Source organism: Oncorhynchus clarkii, chromosome 12 (genome assembly GCF_045791955.1).
Source record: "Oncorhynchus clarkii lewisi isolate Uvic-CL-2024 chromosome 12, UVic_Ocla_1.0, whole genome shotgun sequence".
In the NCBI taxonomy this organism is placed as follows: domain Eukaryota; kingdom Metazoa; phylum Chordata; class Actinopteri; order Salmoniformes; family Salmonidae; genus Oncorhynchus; species Oncorhynchus clarkii.
Genome location: NC_092158.1, coordinates 95119818 through 95142509, shown reverse-complemented (window position 1 = coordinate 95142509; position 22692 = coordinate 95119818). Strand labels below are relative to the sequence as shown.

The 22692-nt window shown below is 42.3% G+C and overlaps 1 protein-coding gene across 1 annotated transcript; it reads right to left on the bottom strand.

The window, feature by feature from the left end:
• Positions 1-4473: 4473 nt before the first annotated feature.
• On the bottom strand, positions 4474-8635 carry LOC139422381 (synaptogyrin 3a). Its single transcript, XM_071173586.1, has 5 exons — positions 8448-8635; positions 6033-6267; positions 5789-5934; positions 5208-5405; positions 4474-5154 (listed from the first exon to the last, which is right to left on the bottom strand). Exons 1-5 carry the CDS (start codon positions 8547-8549, stop codon positions 5140-5142), a joined length of 696 nt encoding a protein of 231 aa, XP_071029687.1. The 5' UTR covers positions 8550-8635; the 3' UTR covers positions 4474-5139.
• Positions 8636-22692: the final 14057 nt, after the last annotated feature.

Genomic DNA, 22692 nt, shown 5'->3' with positions numbered 1-22692 from the left:
TCTGACAGCAGTCAGACATTCAGAGAGGAGAACAATGGAAGGACCTCTGTACGTAATGGGCACATTGAGGTGCTACACCTTTAAAAACAACAACCAGGGTCAGATCACATGTGATTGGTCCATTTCCAACAGAGTTATTATAATACTGAAGCACTACAGACGGCTTTACGACAACTTCTATAATACACACTGAGATACTTTACTACCAACAGCACTGGAGTGGACACACACACACACAGGCAGAGTGTGTTTGGGAGGATCAACAGGACAGAAATGAGTTGATCTGAAATTATTCCTTATTCTACAGACCAGACCCCTCTCTGTCTCCAGACCCATCCTCCCTGTCTCCAGACCCCTCCTCCCTGTCTCCTGACCCCTCCTCCCTGTTTCCAGACCCCTCCTCCCTGTCTCCTGACCCCTCCTCCCTGTTTCCAGACCCCTCCTCCCTGTCTCCTGACCCCTCCTCCTGACCCCTCTATCACTCAGACTAGAGTACTGAGAACATCAACACAACATAGAATTATAGGATATAGAACAGACACGCTGCTGTGATGTGTAGAGTAAGTAACTGTGTTCCGTATGGAGCCATTTCATATGTTGAATTTGGCCTTTAATATGTATTATTACTACTAATGACCTATAGAAACACATTGAATAACACATTCATCAATGGCAAAACAAGAAATGATACGAAACAAGGTTTTTGAAGTGTCTGTCCTACAGTACCGGTCAACAGTTGGGACACACCTACTCATTCCAGGGCTTGTCTTTATGTTTACTATTTTCTACATTGTAGAATAATAGTGAAGACATCAAAACTATGAAATAACACATATGGAATCATGCAGTAACCAAAAAAGTGTTAAATAAATCATAATATATTTGCCTTTAAGGCAGCTTTGCACACTCTTGGCATTCTCTCAACCAGCTTCATGAGGAATGCTTTTCAATTAACAGGTGTGCCTTGTTAAAAGTTCATTTGTGAAGTTTCTTTCCTTCTTAATGTGTTTGAGCCAATCAGTTGTGTTGTGACAAGGTAGGGGTGGTAAACAGAAGTTGGCCCTATTTGGTAAAAGACTAAGTCCACATTATGGCAAGAAGCAAAGAGATTACAGGTAACCTCACTTCAGATTGCAGCCCAAATAAATGCTTCACAGAATTCAAGTAACAGACACATCTCAACATCAACTGTTCAGAGGAGACTGCGTGAATCAAGCCTTCATGGTTGAATTGCTGCAAAGAAACCACTACTAAATGACACCAATAAGAAGAGACTTGCTTGGGCCAAGAAACATAAGCAATGGACATTAGACCGGTGGAAATCTGTCCTTTTGATCTGGTGAGTCCAAATTTGAGATCTTTGGTTCCAACCGTGTCTTTGTGAGATGCAGAGTAGGTGAAAGGATGATCTCTGCATGTGTGGTTCCCACCGCGAAGCATGGAGGAGGAGATGGTGTAGGGGTGCTTTGGGAAAGGGTCAGTTGTCCCACTGAATGTATTCAACTGAAATGCTGGTGACACTGTCTGTGATTTATTTAAGGCACACTTAACCAGCATGGCTACCACAGCATTCTGCAGCGATACGCCATCCCATCTGGTTTGGGCTTAGTGGGACTATCATTGATTTTTCAACAGGACAATGACCCAACACACCTCCAGGCTGGGTAAGGGCAATTTGATGAAGGAGAGTGATGAAGTGCTGCATCAGATGACCTGGCCTCCGCAATCACCTGACCTCATCCCAATTGAGATGGTTTGGGATGAGTTGGATCGCAGAGTGACGGAAAAGCAGCCAACAAGTGCTCAGCGTATGTGGGAACTCCTTCAAGACTGTTGGAAAAGCATTCCAGGTGAAGCTGGTTGAGAGAATGCCAAGAGTGTGCAAAGCTGTCATCAAGGCAAAGGGTGGCTACTTTGAAGAATCTCAAATTTAAACTATATGTTGATTTGTTTAACACTTTCTTGGTTACTACATGATTCCATGTGTTGTTTCATAGTTGACATCGTCACTATTATTCTACAATGTAGAAACGGTAAAAAAATAAAACATAATTGAATGGGTAGGTGTGTCCAAACGTTTGATTGGTTCTGTATATCTAGGAGATATAAGATCAGGAAATATTGTCGTTTTTTGGACATATTTAACAAAACTACCTCCATACTTCCATGTATTGATTGTTTTTGTGCCGGTACCTGGTTACCTTCAGAGGAGTCCTATGACACTTGTGGGGTTCGTAGAGCTAAACGGAGAAGCCCAAACGGTTCTCTGATTTTCGGGATGTCTCATGTTCTGTCAAACACTGCTTTAGCTCGGCCACCCTCCCCCGCTGATGCGGAATCCCGACAGGAGGATGCGGTGCATTGAGCCCAGGCAAAAATAACCATCTCTATCTTTAAACTGACACGTTTAGATGGGGATTTTTGTATTATGTTACTGAGATTGACGCACTAAACTCAAACTCTTAAGGATTAACATTACCGCATGTCAGCTGCATAAAAATGAGCGAATTGACATTAAAACGGGCAGTATTCCCTCCAAATTGCGTTCGACAACATTTCTACCAAGGCAGAGAGACAGACGCGCTCTTACAGCAGCGGACGCATCAATTCAGACTACAAGCCTAATGGTTACCATTGACAATCACTGAATGTCATTACACTTCTCGTTTATTTTGTAACAGATCTCTTTCCATTCATCAAACGACCGGCGCACAGTGGACAAACATGCGCGGCAAGCCAACAGGAGCACCTTTAGGGAAGTGATTGTTTGACAATCAGCTGAAAACATGACTGGTTGTGTTTACGCCACGGTCTATTAGACCCAGAGGACATTCTACATTAATAGGGAGTATTTAATCGTTTTGATGTCGTCACTATTATTCTACAATGTAGAAAATAGTATTACAAATAAATAAAAACCCTGGAATGAGTGGGTGTTCTAGAACCCTGGAATGAGTGGGTGTTCTAGAACCCTGGAATGAGTGGGTGTGTCCAACCTTTTGACTGGTGCTGTATATTGGCCATCCTTGAGTTGCCCGTCCCTGATCTACATACTGAAAATCCTCTTTATCTGAACATAGAACTCCGTTCATTATACTGTAGGTCCTATGTGTAAAGTCAATTTATTCAACCTTTCAGGTTTTTTTTAGGGGTAAATCAACGTTTTTCCATATCAATTCAGATCAAATGAATTTTAAAATCAAAACAAACGGCTCTTTAAATCAAAATTCACAATTACACAGAATTCAACAGAACACTTTGCCCACACAATATTACAGTCATCACTTTTAAACTTATTTTAAAGGCCCAAGGCAGTCAAAAACGTTCCTGTGTTTGATATATTTCCACGCTATGATGTTGGAATAATACTGTGAAATTCATAACGCCGTTTTAGTTGAAGAGCTGTTTGAAAAGACCGTCTGAAATTTCAGTCTGCTTTGGTGGGATGGAGTTTTGGCCTGCCTGGTGACGTCACCAGGCGGTTAATTAGTTAATAGACCAATAAGAGAGTTCGAAATCTCTCTGACAATAACAGCTAGTTTCCCCCTCACCACTCCGACAGTCCTAGCAAAATTATTGCTTGAGATATTACTCTTTGCTAAGAAGCTATTTTTTGTTTGTTTTCAATTAAAATGGTCAAAAGGAATCACAGAAATGTACTAATTCGTCAGAAATGATTTGATAGTCAGATAAAAAAGAGCTGCAGCATTGGGCCTTTAAAAGCTCGAGTCCCTCGGCAGCTAGAGGGCGCTGTTACACCGCTAGTGTTACAAGGAGCAGATGGCACCACAGACAAGGCTTTCTGGAGGTCAGTTAAATTCAGCATTATATTCATCTGTTGACTGTTATATCAACAAACACAAAACCTCTTGAATTGTAATATAATATGTAATATGACTGTCAATACAGACAGTGACATGTAATGTCTAGGCTTCACCTAGAGACACTGTACAAGATGGTGAGACAGACTGTTCCGGAACACCTCTGTTCCGGAACACCTCTGTTCCGGAACACCACCAACAGAAGAACGCTTTACTTGTCTTTCTTTTTCTTCAGACCTGAAACAACAACATACCACACACACACACACACCAGACACACACACTGGGCAGTGAGGTTCACTAGTGAGTGTGTGTGGGTGTGTTGTCACCATGGTAACAATGGGCACGGTTGTATTCCACAGAGCAGATTTAGAGAGACCCAGACCCAGGGTATATACAGTAATAAAGAGCCATCATGGTATGTCTAGTTTATCTCTGGGTAGCTGACTGACTGATGCTCTGTGAAGGAAGACAACTAGCAGGGCAGTTTGGCAGCTTCCAGAATGACAAACAACTTCTAGAAAATAAACATAAAAATATTCTAGAATGTAAAAACATCTTCTAGAACGTAAACAAACAGCTTCTAGAATGTAAACAAACAGCTTCTAGAAAAGAAACATACAAAGATTCTAGAACGTAAACAAACAGCTTCTAGAACGTAAACAAACAGCTTCTAGAACGTAAACAAACAGCTTCTATAACGTAAACAAACAGCTTCTAGAACATAAATAAACAGCTTCTAAATGTAAACAAACCACTTCTAGAACGTAAACAAACAGCTTCTAGAACGTAAATAAATAGCTTCTAAATGTAAACAAACCACTTCTAGAACGAACGTAAACAAACCACTTCTAGAATGTAAACATAAACAAGCCAGAATCTTCTGTGATGTTTGCACACATTAGTTTAGGGCGGATCTGAAACCACTATTACCTTACAAAGTGCACTGGTGGTAAAGGCTCAGCTGGCCATCATTAATGCACTACATAGGGAATAGTGTATGACTGGTCGGCAGAGTGGCTACTGGGTGGAGGGAGATATTGCACTTGGTCACGTTAACATCATAGTGGTGAAAGTTACTATCTACAGTCACTGTCAGACACACAAGACAGTTTGGCACTTAGTCAGTCTTACAGAACATGCAGATAACACCGAACCCAAGAACAGAACATCCCCTTAAAAACATTACCATGGAGGGACTGTACATGTAACTAGGTCCCCTTCAGCGCTTCCAGCACTATGTTCTCTAGTGGATAGGACCTGGTATGTGGGGACAGGGAGGGACTAGGGGGACAGGGAGGTGGGGACTAGGGAGGGACTAGTATATGGGGACCTGGTATGTGGGGACAGGGAGATGGGGACAGGGAGGGACTAGTATATGGGGACCTGGTATGTGGGGGCAGGGGCTTCCAGCCCCTCTGTGAACGGGGGGCTCTGGTAGTTGTCGCTGGGCTCGATGGCGCCCCCGGTGGTGGTGGGGGGGTATGGTGTTACCGGGGCGACTCCGTCCAGATGGTCGGTGGTGAAGAGGGTCATGTCTGTTCCCAGGAGATATTTCTGGACTGCACGCACCGTCAGACCAGCCTGGAGGGAGATGAAGAACAAGAAGAGAAGAAGAATGAGGAGAAGGAGAAGAATGGGGAGGAGGAGGAGAAGGAGAAGGAGAAGGAAGAGAAGGAGGAGGAGAAGAAGAATGAAGAGGAGGAGGAGGAGAAGGAAGAGGAGTAGGAGGAGGAGGAGAGGAGGAGCAGAACAATGAAAAGGAGAAGGAAGAGTAGGAGGAGAAGAATTAAGAAGAGAAGGAAGAGGAGTAGGAGGAGAAGAATGAGAAGTACAATGCCACAGTGCAGTGCCCCTGGAGCAGCTATAGTGTGTGTGTGTGTGTGTGTGTGTGTGTGTGTGTGTGTGTGTGTGTGTGTGTGTGTGTGTGTGTGTGTGTGTGTGTGTGTGTGTGTGTGTGTGTGTACCCAGGTGAGGATAGAGAAGAATGAGAAGGCGATAGAGGCCCTGGCTGCGTCAGCCCCCTGGTTGAGTGGCAGGTCCTCAGGGGCGGTCCTAGACCACTGATTGGCCAGGAAACAGAAACTCACAAACCACAGGAACGTCCAGAAACCTGAAAACCACCAATCACAGCACATAGTCAGAGGACAGCCAACCAATCACAGCATACACATTGAAATAAAGAGTGTCCGTCTGTGTGTTTTAGCCTACCTGAAACCCCGACCTCCAGCATCACAGCCTTCTTCCTGTCCTTAATAGAGCTGATCTGTTGAAACTTCACATCCAACAGGAAGAAGAAGGAGCACAGCAACAAGCCCACCAGACCACAGAACACTCCGTAGTTACACGCATCAGCGTTCTTATTGAACACACAGTGGAGACGTTCACTACCCAGGTTCACATAGCCCTCGTTCACTATAGAGGCAAACACCACCAGGGAGAATACCTGAGGAGGAGAGGAGAGGGGAGGGGAGGGGGAGAAGAGACGTTCACTACCCAGGTTCACATAGCCCTCGTTCACTATAGAGGCAAACACCACCAGGGAGAATACCAGGGGAGGAGAGGGGAGGGGGAGAAGAGACGTTCACTACTCAGGTTCACATAGCCCTCGTTCACTATAGAGGCAAACACCACCAGGGAGAATACCTGAGGAGGAGAGGAGAGGGGAGGGGAGGGGGAGAAGAGACGTTCACTACCCAGGTTCACATAGCCCTCGTTCACTATAGAGGCAAACACCACCAGGGAGAATACCTGAGGAGGAGAGGAGAGGGGAGGGGAGGGGGAGAAGAGACGTTCACTACCCAGGTTCACATAGCCCTCGTTCACTATAGAGGCAAACACCACCAGGGAGAATACCAGGGGAGGAGAGGGGAGGGGGAGAAGAGACGTTCACTACCCAGGTTCACATAGCCCTCGTTCACTATAGAGGCAAACACCACCAGGGAGAATACCTGCGGAGGAGAGGAGAGGGGAGGGAGAAGAGGGACGGGGTGGGGGTACACCTGTGTGGACCAAAAGTGCAGACTTATTTAATGTATTAATTAAACAAAATACATATAACATTTATTTGTTATTTGTAAACGCAGGTTCCCCTTTATCTAATATTAGGTTTTGGTTGAACACCTGATAACGTTCAGTTTAAAAACTATTCACAAATAGAGAAAATCAGAAAGGGGACAAATCCTTTTCCAAGGCGCTGTAGATCGCACATGTGTATATATCCTCTGTAGTAGAACTATCCGGTCACTATAACGACAAACCACCCGGGGTATTAACACATGTGTATATATCCTCTGTAGTAGAACTATCCGGTCACTATAACGACAAACCACCCGGGGTATTAACGCATGTGTATATATCCTCTGTAGTAGAACTATCCGGTCACTATAACGACAAACCACCCGGGGTATTAACACATGTGTATATATCCTCTGTAGTAGAACTATCCGGTCACTATAACGACAAACCACCCGGGGTATTAACACATGTGTATATATCCTCTGTAGTAGAACTATCCGGTCACTATAACGACAAACCACCCGGGGTATTAACACATGTGTATATATCGTCACTATGTAGTAGAACTATCCGGTCACTATAACGACAAACCACCCGGGGTATTAACACATGTGTATATATCCTCTGTAGTAGAACTATCCGGTCACTATAACGACAAACCACCCGGGGTATTAACACATGTGTATATATCGTCACTATGTAGTAGAACTATCCGGTCACTATAACGACAAACCACCCGGGGTATTAACACATGTGTATATATCGTCACTCTGTAGTAGAACTATCCGGTCACTATAACGACAAACCACCCGGGGTATTAACACATGTGTATATATCGTCACTCTGTAGTAGAACTATCCGGTCACTATAACGACAAACCACCCGGGGTATTAACACATGTGTATATATCCTCTGTAGTATAACTATCCGGTCACTATAACGACAAACCACCCGGGGTATTAACACATGTGTATATATCGTCACTATGTAGTAGAACTATCCGGTCACTATAACGACAAACCACCCGGGGTATTAACACATGTGTATATATCGTCACTCTGTAGTAGAACTATCCGGTCACTATAACGACAAACCACCCGGGGTATTAACACATGGAGAATGATCCACACTGGCGAATAGAGAGAGCGAGGATGCGACGCCACTATACGTCCCCCTCCCGAGGAGTGGCGGTGGAATGATCCATATCACAAACCCACAGCCTATATACACACACGGGATATAATAATAACACTATGATATAGTGATAGACATCACAAAGATACGTTTCTCTCAACGCAACAGTCTAGTTATCATCTGTAGCCTAGCTACCTAATTCAATACATTTTAAGGCCACATTAATTTTTTGACATTCTTTACAAATCTGTTTTATAAAACGACCGGAGGTTCTAAAACATGGTACATATCCGTGTATCTGAACAGGATGGACCGTTCTTCGACAGCCTCCTCTCCCCTGGACCCCGTCCATCTATAAGCCTACTGCCGTTTCCAGACTCTTATCTGCGGCGCTCTACGGAGCGATCACTCGCCACCGAGCGGCAGGCCGAGGGAGGACGCCGCGACAGACCCCGTTATCTGTCGGTCTCTTACCCAGGACAAGACCCTGAGGATGGTGGTCGGCTGCTTGATGAAGGAAACCGGGTCGAAGGCAGCACCCGCCAGGCCCGCTCCGAACGATCCCACTCCGTCCATCTTCTCTCTCTCTCTCTCTCTGTTCTCTGGGTGCGCTACCCTGCGTCAGGCTCCAGGCTGGGTTTGGTACTGTCTTGTAGTCTAGGGAAGGGTCCTGCGCGCACACGATGTGCACGCTGCTACTGGGCGGGGGCGTGCTCGACGGAGCGGGAACACGCACAGGGCTGCTGTGGCATGAAAACAGCAGTAGCATCTACTGTTGAGGAGGTAGGAGGTCTAGACTACTCATCTGTTGAGGAGTTATAGGAGGTCTAGACTAGACATCTGTTGAGGAGTTATAGGAGGTCTAGACTACACATCTGTTGAGGAGTTATAGGAGGTCTAGACTACACATCTGTTGATGAGTTATAGGAGGTCTAGACTACACATCTGTTGAAGAGTTATAGGAGGTAGGAGGTCTCAACTAAACATCTGTTGAGGAGTTATAGGATGTCTAGATTACACATCTGTTGAGGAGCTATAGGAGGTCTAGATTACACATCTGTTGAGGAGCTATAGGAGGTCTAGACTACACATCTGTTGAGGTGTTATAGGAGGTCTAGACTACACATCTGTTGAGGAGTTATAGGAGGTCTAGACTACACATCTGTTGAGGAGCTATAGGAGGTCTAGACTACACATCTGTTGAGGAGCTATAGGAGGTCTAGACTACACATCTGTTGAGGAGCTATAGGAGGTATAGACTACACATCTGTTGAGGAGGTATAGGACGAAGGAGGTCTAGACTACACATCTGTTGAGGAGCTATAGGAGGTCTAGACTACACATCTGTTGAGGAGCTATAGGAGGTCTAGACTACACATCTGTTGAGGAGGTATAGGACGAAGGAGGTCTAGACTACACATCTGTTGAGGAGCTATAGGAGGTCAAGACTACACATCTGTTGAGGAGCTATAGGAGGTCTAGACTACACATCTGTTGAGGAGCTATAGGAGAAAGGAGGTCTAGACTACACATCTGTTGAGGAGCTATAGGAGGTCTAGACTAAACATCTGTTGAGCTATAGGAGGTCTCGACTACACATCTGTTGAGGAGTTATAGGAGGTCTCGACTACACATCTGTTGAGGAGTTATAGGAGGTCTAGACTACACATCTGCTGAGGAGTTATAGGAGGTCTCGACTACACATCTGTTGAGGAGTTATAGGAGGTCTAGACTACACATCTGTTGAGGATTTATAGGAGGTCTAGACTACACATCTGTTGAGGAGGTAGGAGGTCTCGACTACACATCTGTTGAGGAGTTATAGGTCTAGACTACACATCTGTTGAGGAGTTATAGGAGGTCTAGACTACACATCTGTTGAGGAGGTAGGAGGTCTCGACTACACATCTGTTGAGGAGCTATGGGAGGTCTAGATTACACATCTGTTGAGGAGCTATAGGAGGTCTAGACTACACATCTGTTGAGGAGGTATAGGACGAAGGAGGTCTAGACTACACATCTGTTGAGGAGCTATATGAGGTCAAGACTACACATCTGTTGAGGAGCTATAGGAGGTCTAGACTACACATCTGTTGAGGAGCTATAGGAGAAAGGAGGTCTAGACTACACATCTGTTGAGGAGCTATAGGAGGTCTAGACTAAACATCTGTTGAGCTATAGGAGGTCTTGACTACACATCTGTTGAGGAGCTATAGGAGGTCTAGACTACACATCTATTGAGGAGTTATAGGAGGTCTAGACTACACATCTGTTGAGGAGTTATAGGAGGTCTCGACTACACATCTGTTGAGGAGTTATAGGAGGTCTAGACTACACATCTGTTGAGGAGGTAGGAGGTCTCGACTACACATCTGTTGAGGAGTTATAGGTCTAGACTACACATCTGTTGAGGAGTTATAGGAGGTCTAGACTACACATCTGTTGAGGAGGTAGGAGGTCTCGACTACACATCTGTTGAGGAGCTATGGGAGGTCTAGATTACACATCTGTTGAGGAGCTATAGGAGGTCTAGACTACACATCTGTTGAGGAGGTATAGGACGAAGGAGGTCTAGACTACACATCTGTTGAGGAGCTATAGGAGGTCAAGACTACACATCTGTTGAGGAGCTATAGGAGGTCTAGACTACACATCTGTTGAGGAGCTATAGGAGAAAGGAGGTCTAGACTACACATCTGTTGAGGAGCTATAGGAGGTCTAGACTAAACATCTGTTGAGCTATAGGAGGTCTTGACTACACATCTGTTGAGGAGCTATAGGAGGTCTAGACTACACATCTATTGAGGAGTTATAGGAGGTCTAGACTACACATCTGTTGAGGAGTTATAGGAGGTCTCGACTACACATCTGTTGAGGAGTTATAGGAGGTCTAGACTACACATCTGTTGAGGAGTTATAGGAGGTCTCGACTACACATCTGTTGAGGAGTTATAGGAGGTCTAGACTACACATCTGTTGAGGATTTATAGGAGGTCTAGACTACACATCTGTTGAGGAGGTAGGAGGTCTCGACTACACATCTGTTGAGGAGTTATAGGTCTAGACTACACATCTGTTGAGGAGTTATAGGAGGTCTAGATTACACATCTGTTGAGGAGCTATAGGAGGTCTAGACTACACATCTGTTGAGGAGGTATAGGAGGCATAGACTACACATCTGTTGAGGAGTTATAGGAGGTCTAGACTACACCTCTGTTGAGGAGGTATAGGAGAAAGGAGGTCTAGACTACACATCTGTTGAGGAGTTAAAGGAGGTCTAGACTATACATCTGTTGAGGAGGTATAGGAGGTCTTGACTACACATCTGTTGAGGCACAGTGGATGGGAGACTCAGACTGGCAGGTATAATTGCCCAGACGACAGACATCAACGTGTATAGGGCAGGGTCAGGCATTCAAAATGTTTGTTCAATAACAGTAAAAAAAAATAGATCACATACTAACATCTACTATATAGATCATACACTAACATCTACTATATAGATCATACACTATATAGATCATACACTATATAGATCATACACTAACATCTACTATATAGATCATACACTATATAGATCATACACTAACATCTACTATATATATCATACACTAACATCTACTATATAGATCATACACTATATAGATCACACACTAACATCTACTATATAGATCATACACTATATAGATCATACACTATATAGATCATACACTAACATCTACTATATAGATTACATACTAACATCTACTATATAGATCATACACTAACATCTACTATATAGATCATACACTATATAGATCATACACTAACATCTACTATATAGATCATACACTATATAGATCATACACCAACATCTACTATATAGATCATACACTAACATCTACTATATAGATCATACACTATATAGATCATACACTAACATCTACTATATAGATCATACACTAACATCTACTATATAGATCATACACTATATAGATCATACACTAACATCTACTATATAGATCATACACTAACATCTACAATATATATATCATACACTATATAGATCATACACTAACATCTACTATATAGATCATACACTATATAGATCATACACTAACATCTACTATATAGATCATACACTATATAGATCACACACTAACATCTACTATATAGATCATACACTATATAGAGTATACACTAACATCTACTATATAGATCATACACTAACATCTACTATATAAATCATACACTATATAGATCATACACTAACATCTACTATATAGATCATACACTATATAGATCATACACTAACATCTACTATATAGATCATACACTATATAGATCATACACTAACATCTACTATATATATCATACACTAACATCTACTATATAGATCATACACTATATAGATCACACACTAACATCTACTATATAGATCATACACTATATAGATCATACACTAACATCTACTATATAGATTACATACTAACATCTACTATATAGATCATACACTAACATCTACTATATAGATCATACACTAACATCTACTATATAGATCATACACTATATAGATCATACACTAACATCTACTATATAGATCATACACTATATAGATCATACACTAACATCTACTATATAGATCATACACTATATAGATCATACACTAACATCTACTATATAGATCATACACTATATAGATCATACACTAACATCTACTATATAGATCATACACTATATAGATCATACACTAACATCTACTATATAGATCATACACTATATAGATCACACACTAACATCTACTATATAGATCATACACTATATAGAGTATACACTAACATCTACTATATAGATCATACACTAACATCTACTATATAGATCATACACTATATAGATCACACACTAACCACTACTATATACATACACTATATAGATCATACACTATATAGATCATACACTAACATCTACTATATAGATCATACACTATATAGATCATACACTAACATCTACTATATAGATCATACACTATATAGATCATACACTAACATCTACTATATATATCATACACTAACATCTACTATATAGATCATACACTATATAGATCACACACTAACATCTACTATATAGATCATACACTATATAGATCATACACTATATAGATCATACACTAACATCTACTATATAGATCATACACAATATAGATCATACACTAACATCTACTATATAGATCATACACTATATAGATCATACACTAACATCTACTATATAGATCATACACTATATAGATCATACACTAACATCTACTATATAGATCATACACTAACATCTACTATATAGATCATAAACTAACATCTACTATATAGATCATACACTATATAGATCATACACTAACATCTACTATATAGATCATACACTAACATCTACTATATAGATCATACACTATATAGATCACACACTAACATCTACTATATAGATCATACACTATATAGATCACACACTAACATCTACTATATAGATCATACACTATATAGATCATACACTAACATCTACTATATAGATCATACACTAACATCTACTATATAGATCATACACTATATAGATCATACACTAACATCTACTATATAGATCATACACTATATAGATCACACACTAACATCTACTATATAGATCATACACTATATAGAGTATACACTAACATCTACTATATAGATCATACACTAACATCTACTATATAGATCATACACTATATAGATCACACACTAACCACTAATATATAGATCATACACTATATAGATCATACACTACATAGATCATACACTAACATCTACTATATAGATCATACACTATATAGATCATACACTAACATCTACTATATAGATCATACACTAACATCTACTATATAGATCATACACTATATAGATCATACATTAACATCTACTATATAGATCATACACTATATAGAGTATACACTAACATCTACTATATAGATCATACACTAACATCTACTATATAGATCACACACTATGTAGATCAAACACTATATAGATCATACACTAACATTTACTATATAGATCATACAATATATAGATCATACACTAACATCTACTATATAGATAATACACTATATAGATCATACACTATATAGATCATACACTAACATCTGCTTTATAGATCATACACTATATAGATCATACACTAACATCTGCTATATAGATAACACTATATAGATCATACACTAACATCTACTATATAGATCATACACTATATAGATCATACACTAACATCTACTATATAGATCATACACTATATAGATCATACACTAACGTCTACTATATAGATCATACACTATATAGATCATACACTAACATCTACTATATAGATCATACACTATATAGATCATACACTAACATCTACTATATAGATCATACACTATATAGATCATACACTAACATCTACTATATAGATCATACACTATATAGATCATACACTAACATCTACTATATAGATCATACACTAACATCTACTATATAGATCATACACTATATAGATCACACTCTAACATCTACTATATAGATCATACACTATATAGATCATACACTAACATCTACTATATAGATAATACACTATATAGAGTATACACTAACATCTACTATATAGATCATACACTAACATCTACTATATAGATCATACACTATATAGATCACACACTAACCACTACTATATACATACACTATATAGATCATACACTATATAGATCACACTCTAACATCTACTATATAGATCATACACTATATAGATCATACACTAACATCTACTATATAGATCATACACTATATAGATCATACACTAACATCTACTATATAGATCATACACTATATAGATCACACACTAACATCTACTATATAGATCATACACTATATAGATCATACACTATATAGATCATACACTAACATCTACTATATAGATCATACACAATATAGATCATACACTAACATCTACTATATAGATCATACACTATATAGATCATACACTAACATCTACTATATAGATCATACACTATATAGATCATACACTAACATCTACTATATAGATCATACACTAACATCTACTATATAGATCATAAACTAACATCTACTATATAGATCATACACTATATAGATCATACACTAACATCTACTATATAGATCATACACTAACATCTACTATATAGATCATACACTATATAGATCACACACTAACATCTACTATATAGATCATACACTATATAGATCACACACTAACATCTACTATATAGATCATACACTATATAGATCATACACTAACATCTACTATATAGATCATACACTAACATCTACTATATAGATCATACACTATATAGATCATACACTAACATCTACTATATAGATCATACACTATATAGATCACACACTAACATCTACTATATAGATCATACACTATATAGAGTATACACTAACATCTACTATATAGATCATACACTAACATCTACTATATAGATCATACACTATATAGATCACACACTAACCACTAATATATAGATCATACACTATATAGATCATACACTACATAGATCATACACTAACATCTACTATATAGATCATACACTATATAGATCATACACTAACATCTACTATATAGATCATACACTAACATCTACTATATAGATCATACACTATATAGATCATACATTAACATCTACTATATAGATCATACACTATATAGAGTATACACTAACATCTACTATATAGATCATACACTAACATCTACTATATAGATCACACACTATGTAGATCAAACACTATATAGATCATACACTAACATTTACTATATAGATCATACAATATATAGATCATACACTAACATCTACTATATAGATAATACACTATATAGATCATACGCTATATAGATCATACACTAACATCTGCTTTATAGATCATACACTATATAGATCATACACTAACATCTGCTATATAGATAACACTATATAGATCATACACTAACATCTACTATATAGATCATACACTATATAGATCATACACTAACATCTACTATATAGATCATACACTATGTAGATCATACACTAACATCTACTATATAGATCATACACTATATAGATCACACACTAACATCTACTATATAGATCATACACTATATAGAGTATACACTATACAGATCACACACTATATAGATTATCCACTATATAGATTATACACTATTAAGATCATACACTATATAGATCATATACTATATAGATCATACACTATGTAGATCATACACTAACATCTACTATATAGATCATACACTATATAGATAATAAACTAACATCTACTAAATAGATCATACACTATAAAGATCATACACTATATAGATCAAACACTATGTAGATCATACACTACATAGATCATACACTATGTAGATTAAACATTATGTAGATCATACACTATATAGATTATACACTAACATCTACTATGTAACATCCAGGACATGTGTTAACACCCAGACAGACTGTAATGTAGACCAGGAGCTCTGTAGTCAGGTACACCAGGAGCTCTGTAGTCAGGTAGACCAGGAGCTCTGTAGTCAGGTAGACCAGGAGCTCTGTAGTCAGGTACACCAGGAGCTCTGTAGTCAGGTAGACCAGGAGCTCTGTAGTCAGATAGACCAGGAGCTCTGTAGTCAGGTAGACCAGGAGCTCTGTAGTCAGGTACACCAGGAGCTCTGTAGTCAGGTACACCAGGAGCTCTGTAGTCAGGTAGACCAGGAGCTCTGTAGTCAGGTAGACCAGGAGCTCTGTAGTCAGGTACACCAGGAGCTCTGTAGTCAGGTACACCAGGAGCTCTGTAGTCAGGTACACCAGGAGCTCTGTAGTCAGGTAGACCAGGAGCTCTGTAGTCAGGTAGACCAGGAGCTCTGTAGTCAGGTACACCAGGAGCTCTGTAGTCAGGTACACCAGGAGCTCTGTAGTCAGGTAGACCAGGAGCTCTGTAGTCAGGTACACCAGGAGCTCTGTAGTCAGGTAGACCAGGAGCTCTGTAATTCAGGTAGACCAGGAGCTCTGTAGTCAGGTAGACCAGGAGCTCTGTAGTCAGGTAGACCAGGAGCTCTGTAGTCAGGTACACCAGGAGCTCTGTAGTCAGGTAGACCAGGAGCTCTGTAGTCAGGTACACCAGGAGCTCTGTAGTCAGGTAGACCAGGAGCTCTGTAGTCAGGTACACCAGGAGCTCTGTAGTCAGGTAGACCAGGAGCTCTGTAATTAAGGTAGACCAGGAGCTCTGTAGTCAGGTAGACCAGGAGCTCTGTAGTCAGGTAGACCAGGAGCTCTGTAGTCAGGTAGACCAGGAGCTCTGTAGTCAGGTAGACCAGGAGCTCTGTAGTTCAGGTTGACCAGGAGCTCTGTAGTTCAGGTAGACCAGGAGCTCTGTAGTCAGGTAGACCAGGAGCTCTGTAGTCAGGTAGACCAGGAGCTCTGTAGTTCAGGTAGACCATGAGCTCTGTAGTCAGGTAGACCAGGAGCTCTGTAGTTCAGGTAGACCAGGAGCTCTGTAGTCAGGTAGACCAGGAGCTCTGTAGTCAGGTAGACCAGGAGCTCTGTAAGGTCAGGTAGACCAGGAGCTCTGTAGTTCAGGTAGACCAGGAGCTCTGTAGTCAGGTACACCAGGAGCTCTGTAGTCAGGTAGACCAGGAGCTCTGTAATTCAGGTAGACCAGGAGCTCTGTAGTTCAGGTAGACCAGGAGCTCTGTAGTTCAGGTAGACCAGGAGCTCTGTAGTCAGGTACACCAGGAGCTCTGTAGTCAGGTAGACCAGGAGCTCTGTAGTCAGGTAGACCAGGAGCTCTGTAGTTCAGGTAGACCAGGAGCTCTGTAGTTCAGGTAGACCAGGAGCTCTGTAGTTCAGGTAGACCAGGAGCTCTGTAGTTCAGGTAGACCAGGAGCTCTGTAGTTCAGGTAGACCAGGAGCTCTGTAGTTCAGGTAGACCAGGAGCTCTGTAGTTCAGGTAGACCAGGAGCTCTGTAGACCAGGAGCTCTGTAGTTCAGGTAGACCAGGAGCTCTGTAGTTCAGGTAGACCAGGAGCTCTGTAGTTCAGGTAGACCAGGAGCTCTGTAGTCAGGTAGACCAGGAGCTCTGTAGTCAGGTAGACCAGGAGCTCTGTAGTCAGGTAGACCAGGAGCTCTGTAGCTCAGGTAGACCAGGAGCTCTGTAGTCAGGTAGACCAGGAGCTCTGTAGTCAGGTAGACCAGGAGCTCTGTAGTCAGGTAGACCAGGAGCTCTGTAGTCAGGTAGACCAGGAGCTCTGTAGTTCAGGTAGACCAGGAGCTCTGTAGTCAGGTAGACCAGGAGCTCTGTAGTCAGGTAGACCAGGAGCTCTGTAGTTCAGGTTGACCAGGAGCTCTGTAGTTCAGGTAGACCAGGAGCTCTGTAGTCAGGTAGACCAGGAGCTCTGTAGTCAGGTAGACCAGGAGCTCTGTAGTTCAGGTAGACCATGAGCTCTGTAGTCAGGTAGACCAGGAGCTCTGTAGTTCAGGTAGACCAGGAGCTCTGTAGTTCAGGTACACCAGGAGCTCTGTAGTTCAGGTAGACCAGGAGCTCTGTAGTCAGGTTGACCAGGAGCTCTGTAGTTCAGGTAGACCAGGAGCTCTGTAGTTCAGGTAGACCAGGAGCTCTGTAGTCAGGTTGACCAGGAGCTCTGTAGTTCAGGTAGACCAGGAGCTCTGTAGTTCAGGTACACCAGGAGCTCTGTAGTCAGGTAGACCAGGAGCTCTGTAGTCAGGTAGACCAGGAGCTCTGTAGTTCAGGTAGACCATGAGCTCTGTAGTCAGGTAGACCAGGAGCTCTGTAGTTCAGGTAGACCAGGAGCTCTGTAGTTCAGGTACACCAGGAGCTCTGTAGTCAGGTAGACCAGGAGCTCTGTAATTCAGGTAGACCAGGAGCTCTGTAGTTCAGGTAGACCAGGAGCTCTGTAGTTCAGGTACACCAGGAGCTCTGTAGTCAGGTAGACCAGGAGCTCTGTAATTCAGGTAGACCAGGAGCTCTGTAGTTCAGGTAGACCAGGAGCTCTGTAGTTCAGGTAGACCAGGAGCTCTGTAGTCAGGTACACCAGGAGCTCTGTAGTCAGGTAGACCAGGAGCTCTGTAGTCAGGTAGACCAGGAGCTCTGTAGTTCAGGTAGACCAGGAGCTCTGTAGTTCAGGTAGACCAGGAGCTCTGTAGTTCAGGTAGACCAGGAGCTCTGTAGTTCAGGTAGACCAGGAGCTCTGTAGTTCAGTTCAGGTAGACCAGGAGCTCTGTAGTTCAGGTAGACCAGGAGCTCTGTAGTTCAGGTAGACCAGGAGCTCTGTAGTTCAGGTAGACCAGGAGCTCTGTAGTTCAGGTAGACCAGGAGCTCTGTAATTCAGGTAGACCAGGAGCTCTGTAGTCAGGTAGACCAGGAGCTCTGTAGTCAGGTAGACCAGGAGCTCTGTAGTTCAGGTAGACCAGGAGCTCTGTAGTTCAGGTAGACCAGGAGCTCTGTAGTTCAGGTAGACCAGGAGCTCTGTAGTCAGGTAGACCAGGAGCTCTGTAGTCAGGTAGACCAGGAGCTCTGTAGTCAGGTAGACCAGGAGCTCTGTAGCTCAGGTAGACCAGGAGCTCTGTAGTCAGGTAGACCAGGAGCTCTGTAGTCAGGTAGACCAGGAGCTCTGTAGTCAGGTAGACCAGGAGCTCTGTAGTCAGGTAGACCAGGAGCTCTGTAGTTCAGGTAGACCAGGAGCTCTGTAGTCAGGTAGACCAGGAGCTCTGTAGTCAGGTAGACCAGGAGCTCTGTAGTTCAGGTTGACCAGGAGCTCTGTAGTTCAGGTAGACCAGGAGCTCTGTAGTCAGGTAGACCAGGAGCTCTGTAGTCAGGTAGACCAGGAGCTCTGTAGTTCAGGTAGACCATGAGCTCTGTAGTCAGGTAGACCAGGAGCTCTGTAGTTCAGGTAGACCAGGAGCTCTGTAGTTCAGGTAGACCAGGAGCTCTGTAGTTGGATAGTTCAGGTAGACCAGGAGCTCTGTAGTTGGATAGTTCAGGTAGACCAGGAGCTCTGTAGTTCAGGTAGACCAGGAGCTCTGTAGTCAGGTAGACCAGGAGCTCTGTAGTTCAGGTAGACCAGGAGCTCTGTAGTCAGGTAGACCAGGAGCTCTGTAGTCAGGTAGACCAGGAGCTCTGTAGTCAGGTACACCAGGAGCTCTGTAGTTGGATAGTTCAGGTAGACCAGGAGCTCTGTAGTTGGATAGTTCAGGTAGACCAGGAGCTCTGTAGTTGGATAGTTCAGGTAGACCAGGAGCTCTGTAGTTGGATAGTTCAGGTACTGTAAATCCCAAGGGAAATATGTGCAAGTATCTTCGATATGTCTAAATATCTGCAGAGCCTTCAGAATGTATTCACACCCCTTGACTTTTCCACGTTGTTCTTGTGTTATAGCCTGAATTTATAATGGATTCAATTGAGATTTTGGGGATCAATAATACATACAATACAAAATGTCTACGTGAAATTATGTTTTTAGACATTTTTACAAATTAAATTAATACAAATCTTGAGTCAATAAGTATTTCCCACCCGGATTAAAGGAACACCTATGTGAGAATGCTGTTCATTGACTACAGCTCAGCGTTCAACACCATAGTACCCTCAAAGCTCATCACTAAGCTAAGGATCCTGGGACTAAACACCTCCCTCTGCAACTGGATCCTGGACTTCCTGACGGGCCGCCCCCTAGGTGGTAAGGGTAGGTAACAACACATCCGCCACGCTGATCCTCAACACAAGAGCCCCTCAGGGGTAAGTGCTCAGTCCCTTCCTGTTCTCCCTGTTCACTCATGACTGCATGGCCACCGACAACGATGAGACAGCCTATAGGGAGGAGGTCAGAGACCTGACCGTGTGGTGCCAGAATAACAACCTCTCCCTTAACGTGATCAAGACAAAGGAGATGACTGTGGACTACAGGAAAAAGGAGAACTGAGCACGCCCCCATTCTCATTGACGGGGCTGTAATGGAGCAGGTTGAGAGCTTCAAGTTCCTTGGTGTCCACATCACCAACAAACTAACATGGTCCAAGAACACCAAGACAGTCACGAAGAGGGCACGACAAAACCTATTCCCCCTCAGGAGACTGAAATGATTTGTCATGGGTCCTCAGATCCTCAAAAGGTTATACAGCTGCACCATCGAGAGCATCCTGACTGGTTGCATCACTGCCTGGTATGGCAACTGCTCGGCTTCCGAAAGCAAGGCACTACAGAGGGTAGTGCGTACGGCCCAGTACATTACTGGGGCCAAGCTTCCTGTCAAAGACTCCAGCCACCCCAGTCATAGACTGTTCTCTCTGCAACCGCATGGCAAGTGGTACCGGAGTGCCAAGTCTCGGTCCAAAAGGCTCCTCAACAGCTTCTACCCCCCAGCAATAAGACTCCTCAACAGCTTCTACCCCCAGCTATAAGACTCCTGAACAGCTTCTACCCCCCAGCTATAAGACTCCTCAACAGCTTCTACCCCCCAGCTATAAGACTCCTGAACAGCTTCTACCCCCCAGCTACAAGACTCCTGAACAGCTTCTACTCCCCCAGCTATAAGACTCCTCGACAGCTTCTACCACCCAGCTATAAGACTCCTCAACAGCTTCTACCCCCCAGCTATAAGACTCCTGAACAGCTTCTACCCCCCAGCTATAAGACTCCTGAAGAGCTTCTACCCCCCCCCCCCCCCCCCTCTCTTTTACACTGCTGCTATTCTCTGATTATTATCTATGCATAGTCACTTTAACTCTGCCTACATGTACACTACTGGTCAACAGTTTTAGAACACCTACTCATTCAAGGGGGTTTTCTTTATTGTTACTATTTTCTAATAGTGAAGACATCACAACTAATAGCCTTGATGACAGCTTTGCACACTCTTGGCATTCTCTCAACCAGCTTCACCTGGAATGCTTTTCCAACAGTCTTGAAGGAGTTTCCACATATGCTGAGAACTTGTTGGCCTCTTTTCCTTCATTCTGCGGTCCGACTCATCCCAAACCAACTCAATTTGGTTTAGGTAGGGGGATTGTGGAGGCCAGGTCATCTGATGCAGCACTCCATCACTCTCCTTCTTGGTCAAATAGCCCTTACACAGCCTAGAGGTGTGTTGGGTCATTGTCCTGTTGAAAAACAAATGATAGTCCCACTAAGAGCAAACCAGATGGCATGGCGCATCGCTGCAGAATGCTGTGGTAGCCATGCTGGTTAAGAGTGCCTTGAATTAAAAAAAAAATCACAGACAGCGTCACCAGCAAAGCACCTCCACACCATCACACCTCCTCCTCCATGCTTCACGGTGGGAACCATACATGCAGAGATCATCCATTCTGCCACACCTCATCTCACAAAGACAAAGCGGTACGTACCAAAAATCGCCAATTTGGACTCCAGACCAAAGGACAAATATCTAGTGGTCCAATGTCCATTGATTGTGTTTCTTGGCCCAAGCAAGTCTCTTCTTCGTATTGGTGTCCTTTAGTAGTGGTTTCTTTGCAGCAATTTGACCATGAAGGCCTGATTCACACAATCTCCTCTGAACAGTTGATGTTGAGATGTGTCCGTTACTTGAATTCTGTGAAGCATTTATTTGGGCTGCAATTTCTGAAGCTGGTAACTATAATTAACTTATCCTCTGCAGCAGAGGTAACTCTGGGTCTTCCTTTCCTGTGGCGGTCCTCATG

Coding starts and splice junctions, on each gene's coding strand:
- LOC139422381 (XM_071173586.1), bottom strand. CDS start 8,549: ATGGACGGAGTGGGATCGTTCGGAGCGGGCCTGGCGGGTGCTGCCTTC. Junction 6,268..8,447: donor TCCTCAGGGTCTTGTCCTGG/GTAAGAGACCGA, acceptor TCTCCTCCTCAG/GTATTCTCCCTGGTGGTGTT. Junction 5,935..6,032: donor GCTGGAGGTCGGGGTTTCAG/GTAGGCTAAAAC, acceptor GGTGGTTTTCAG/GTTTCTGGACGTTCCTGTGG.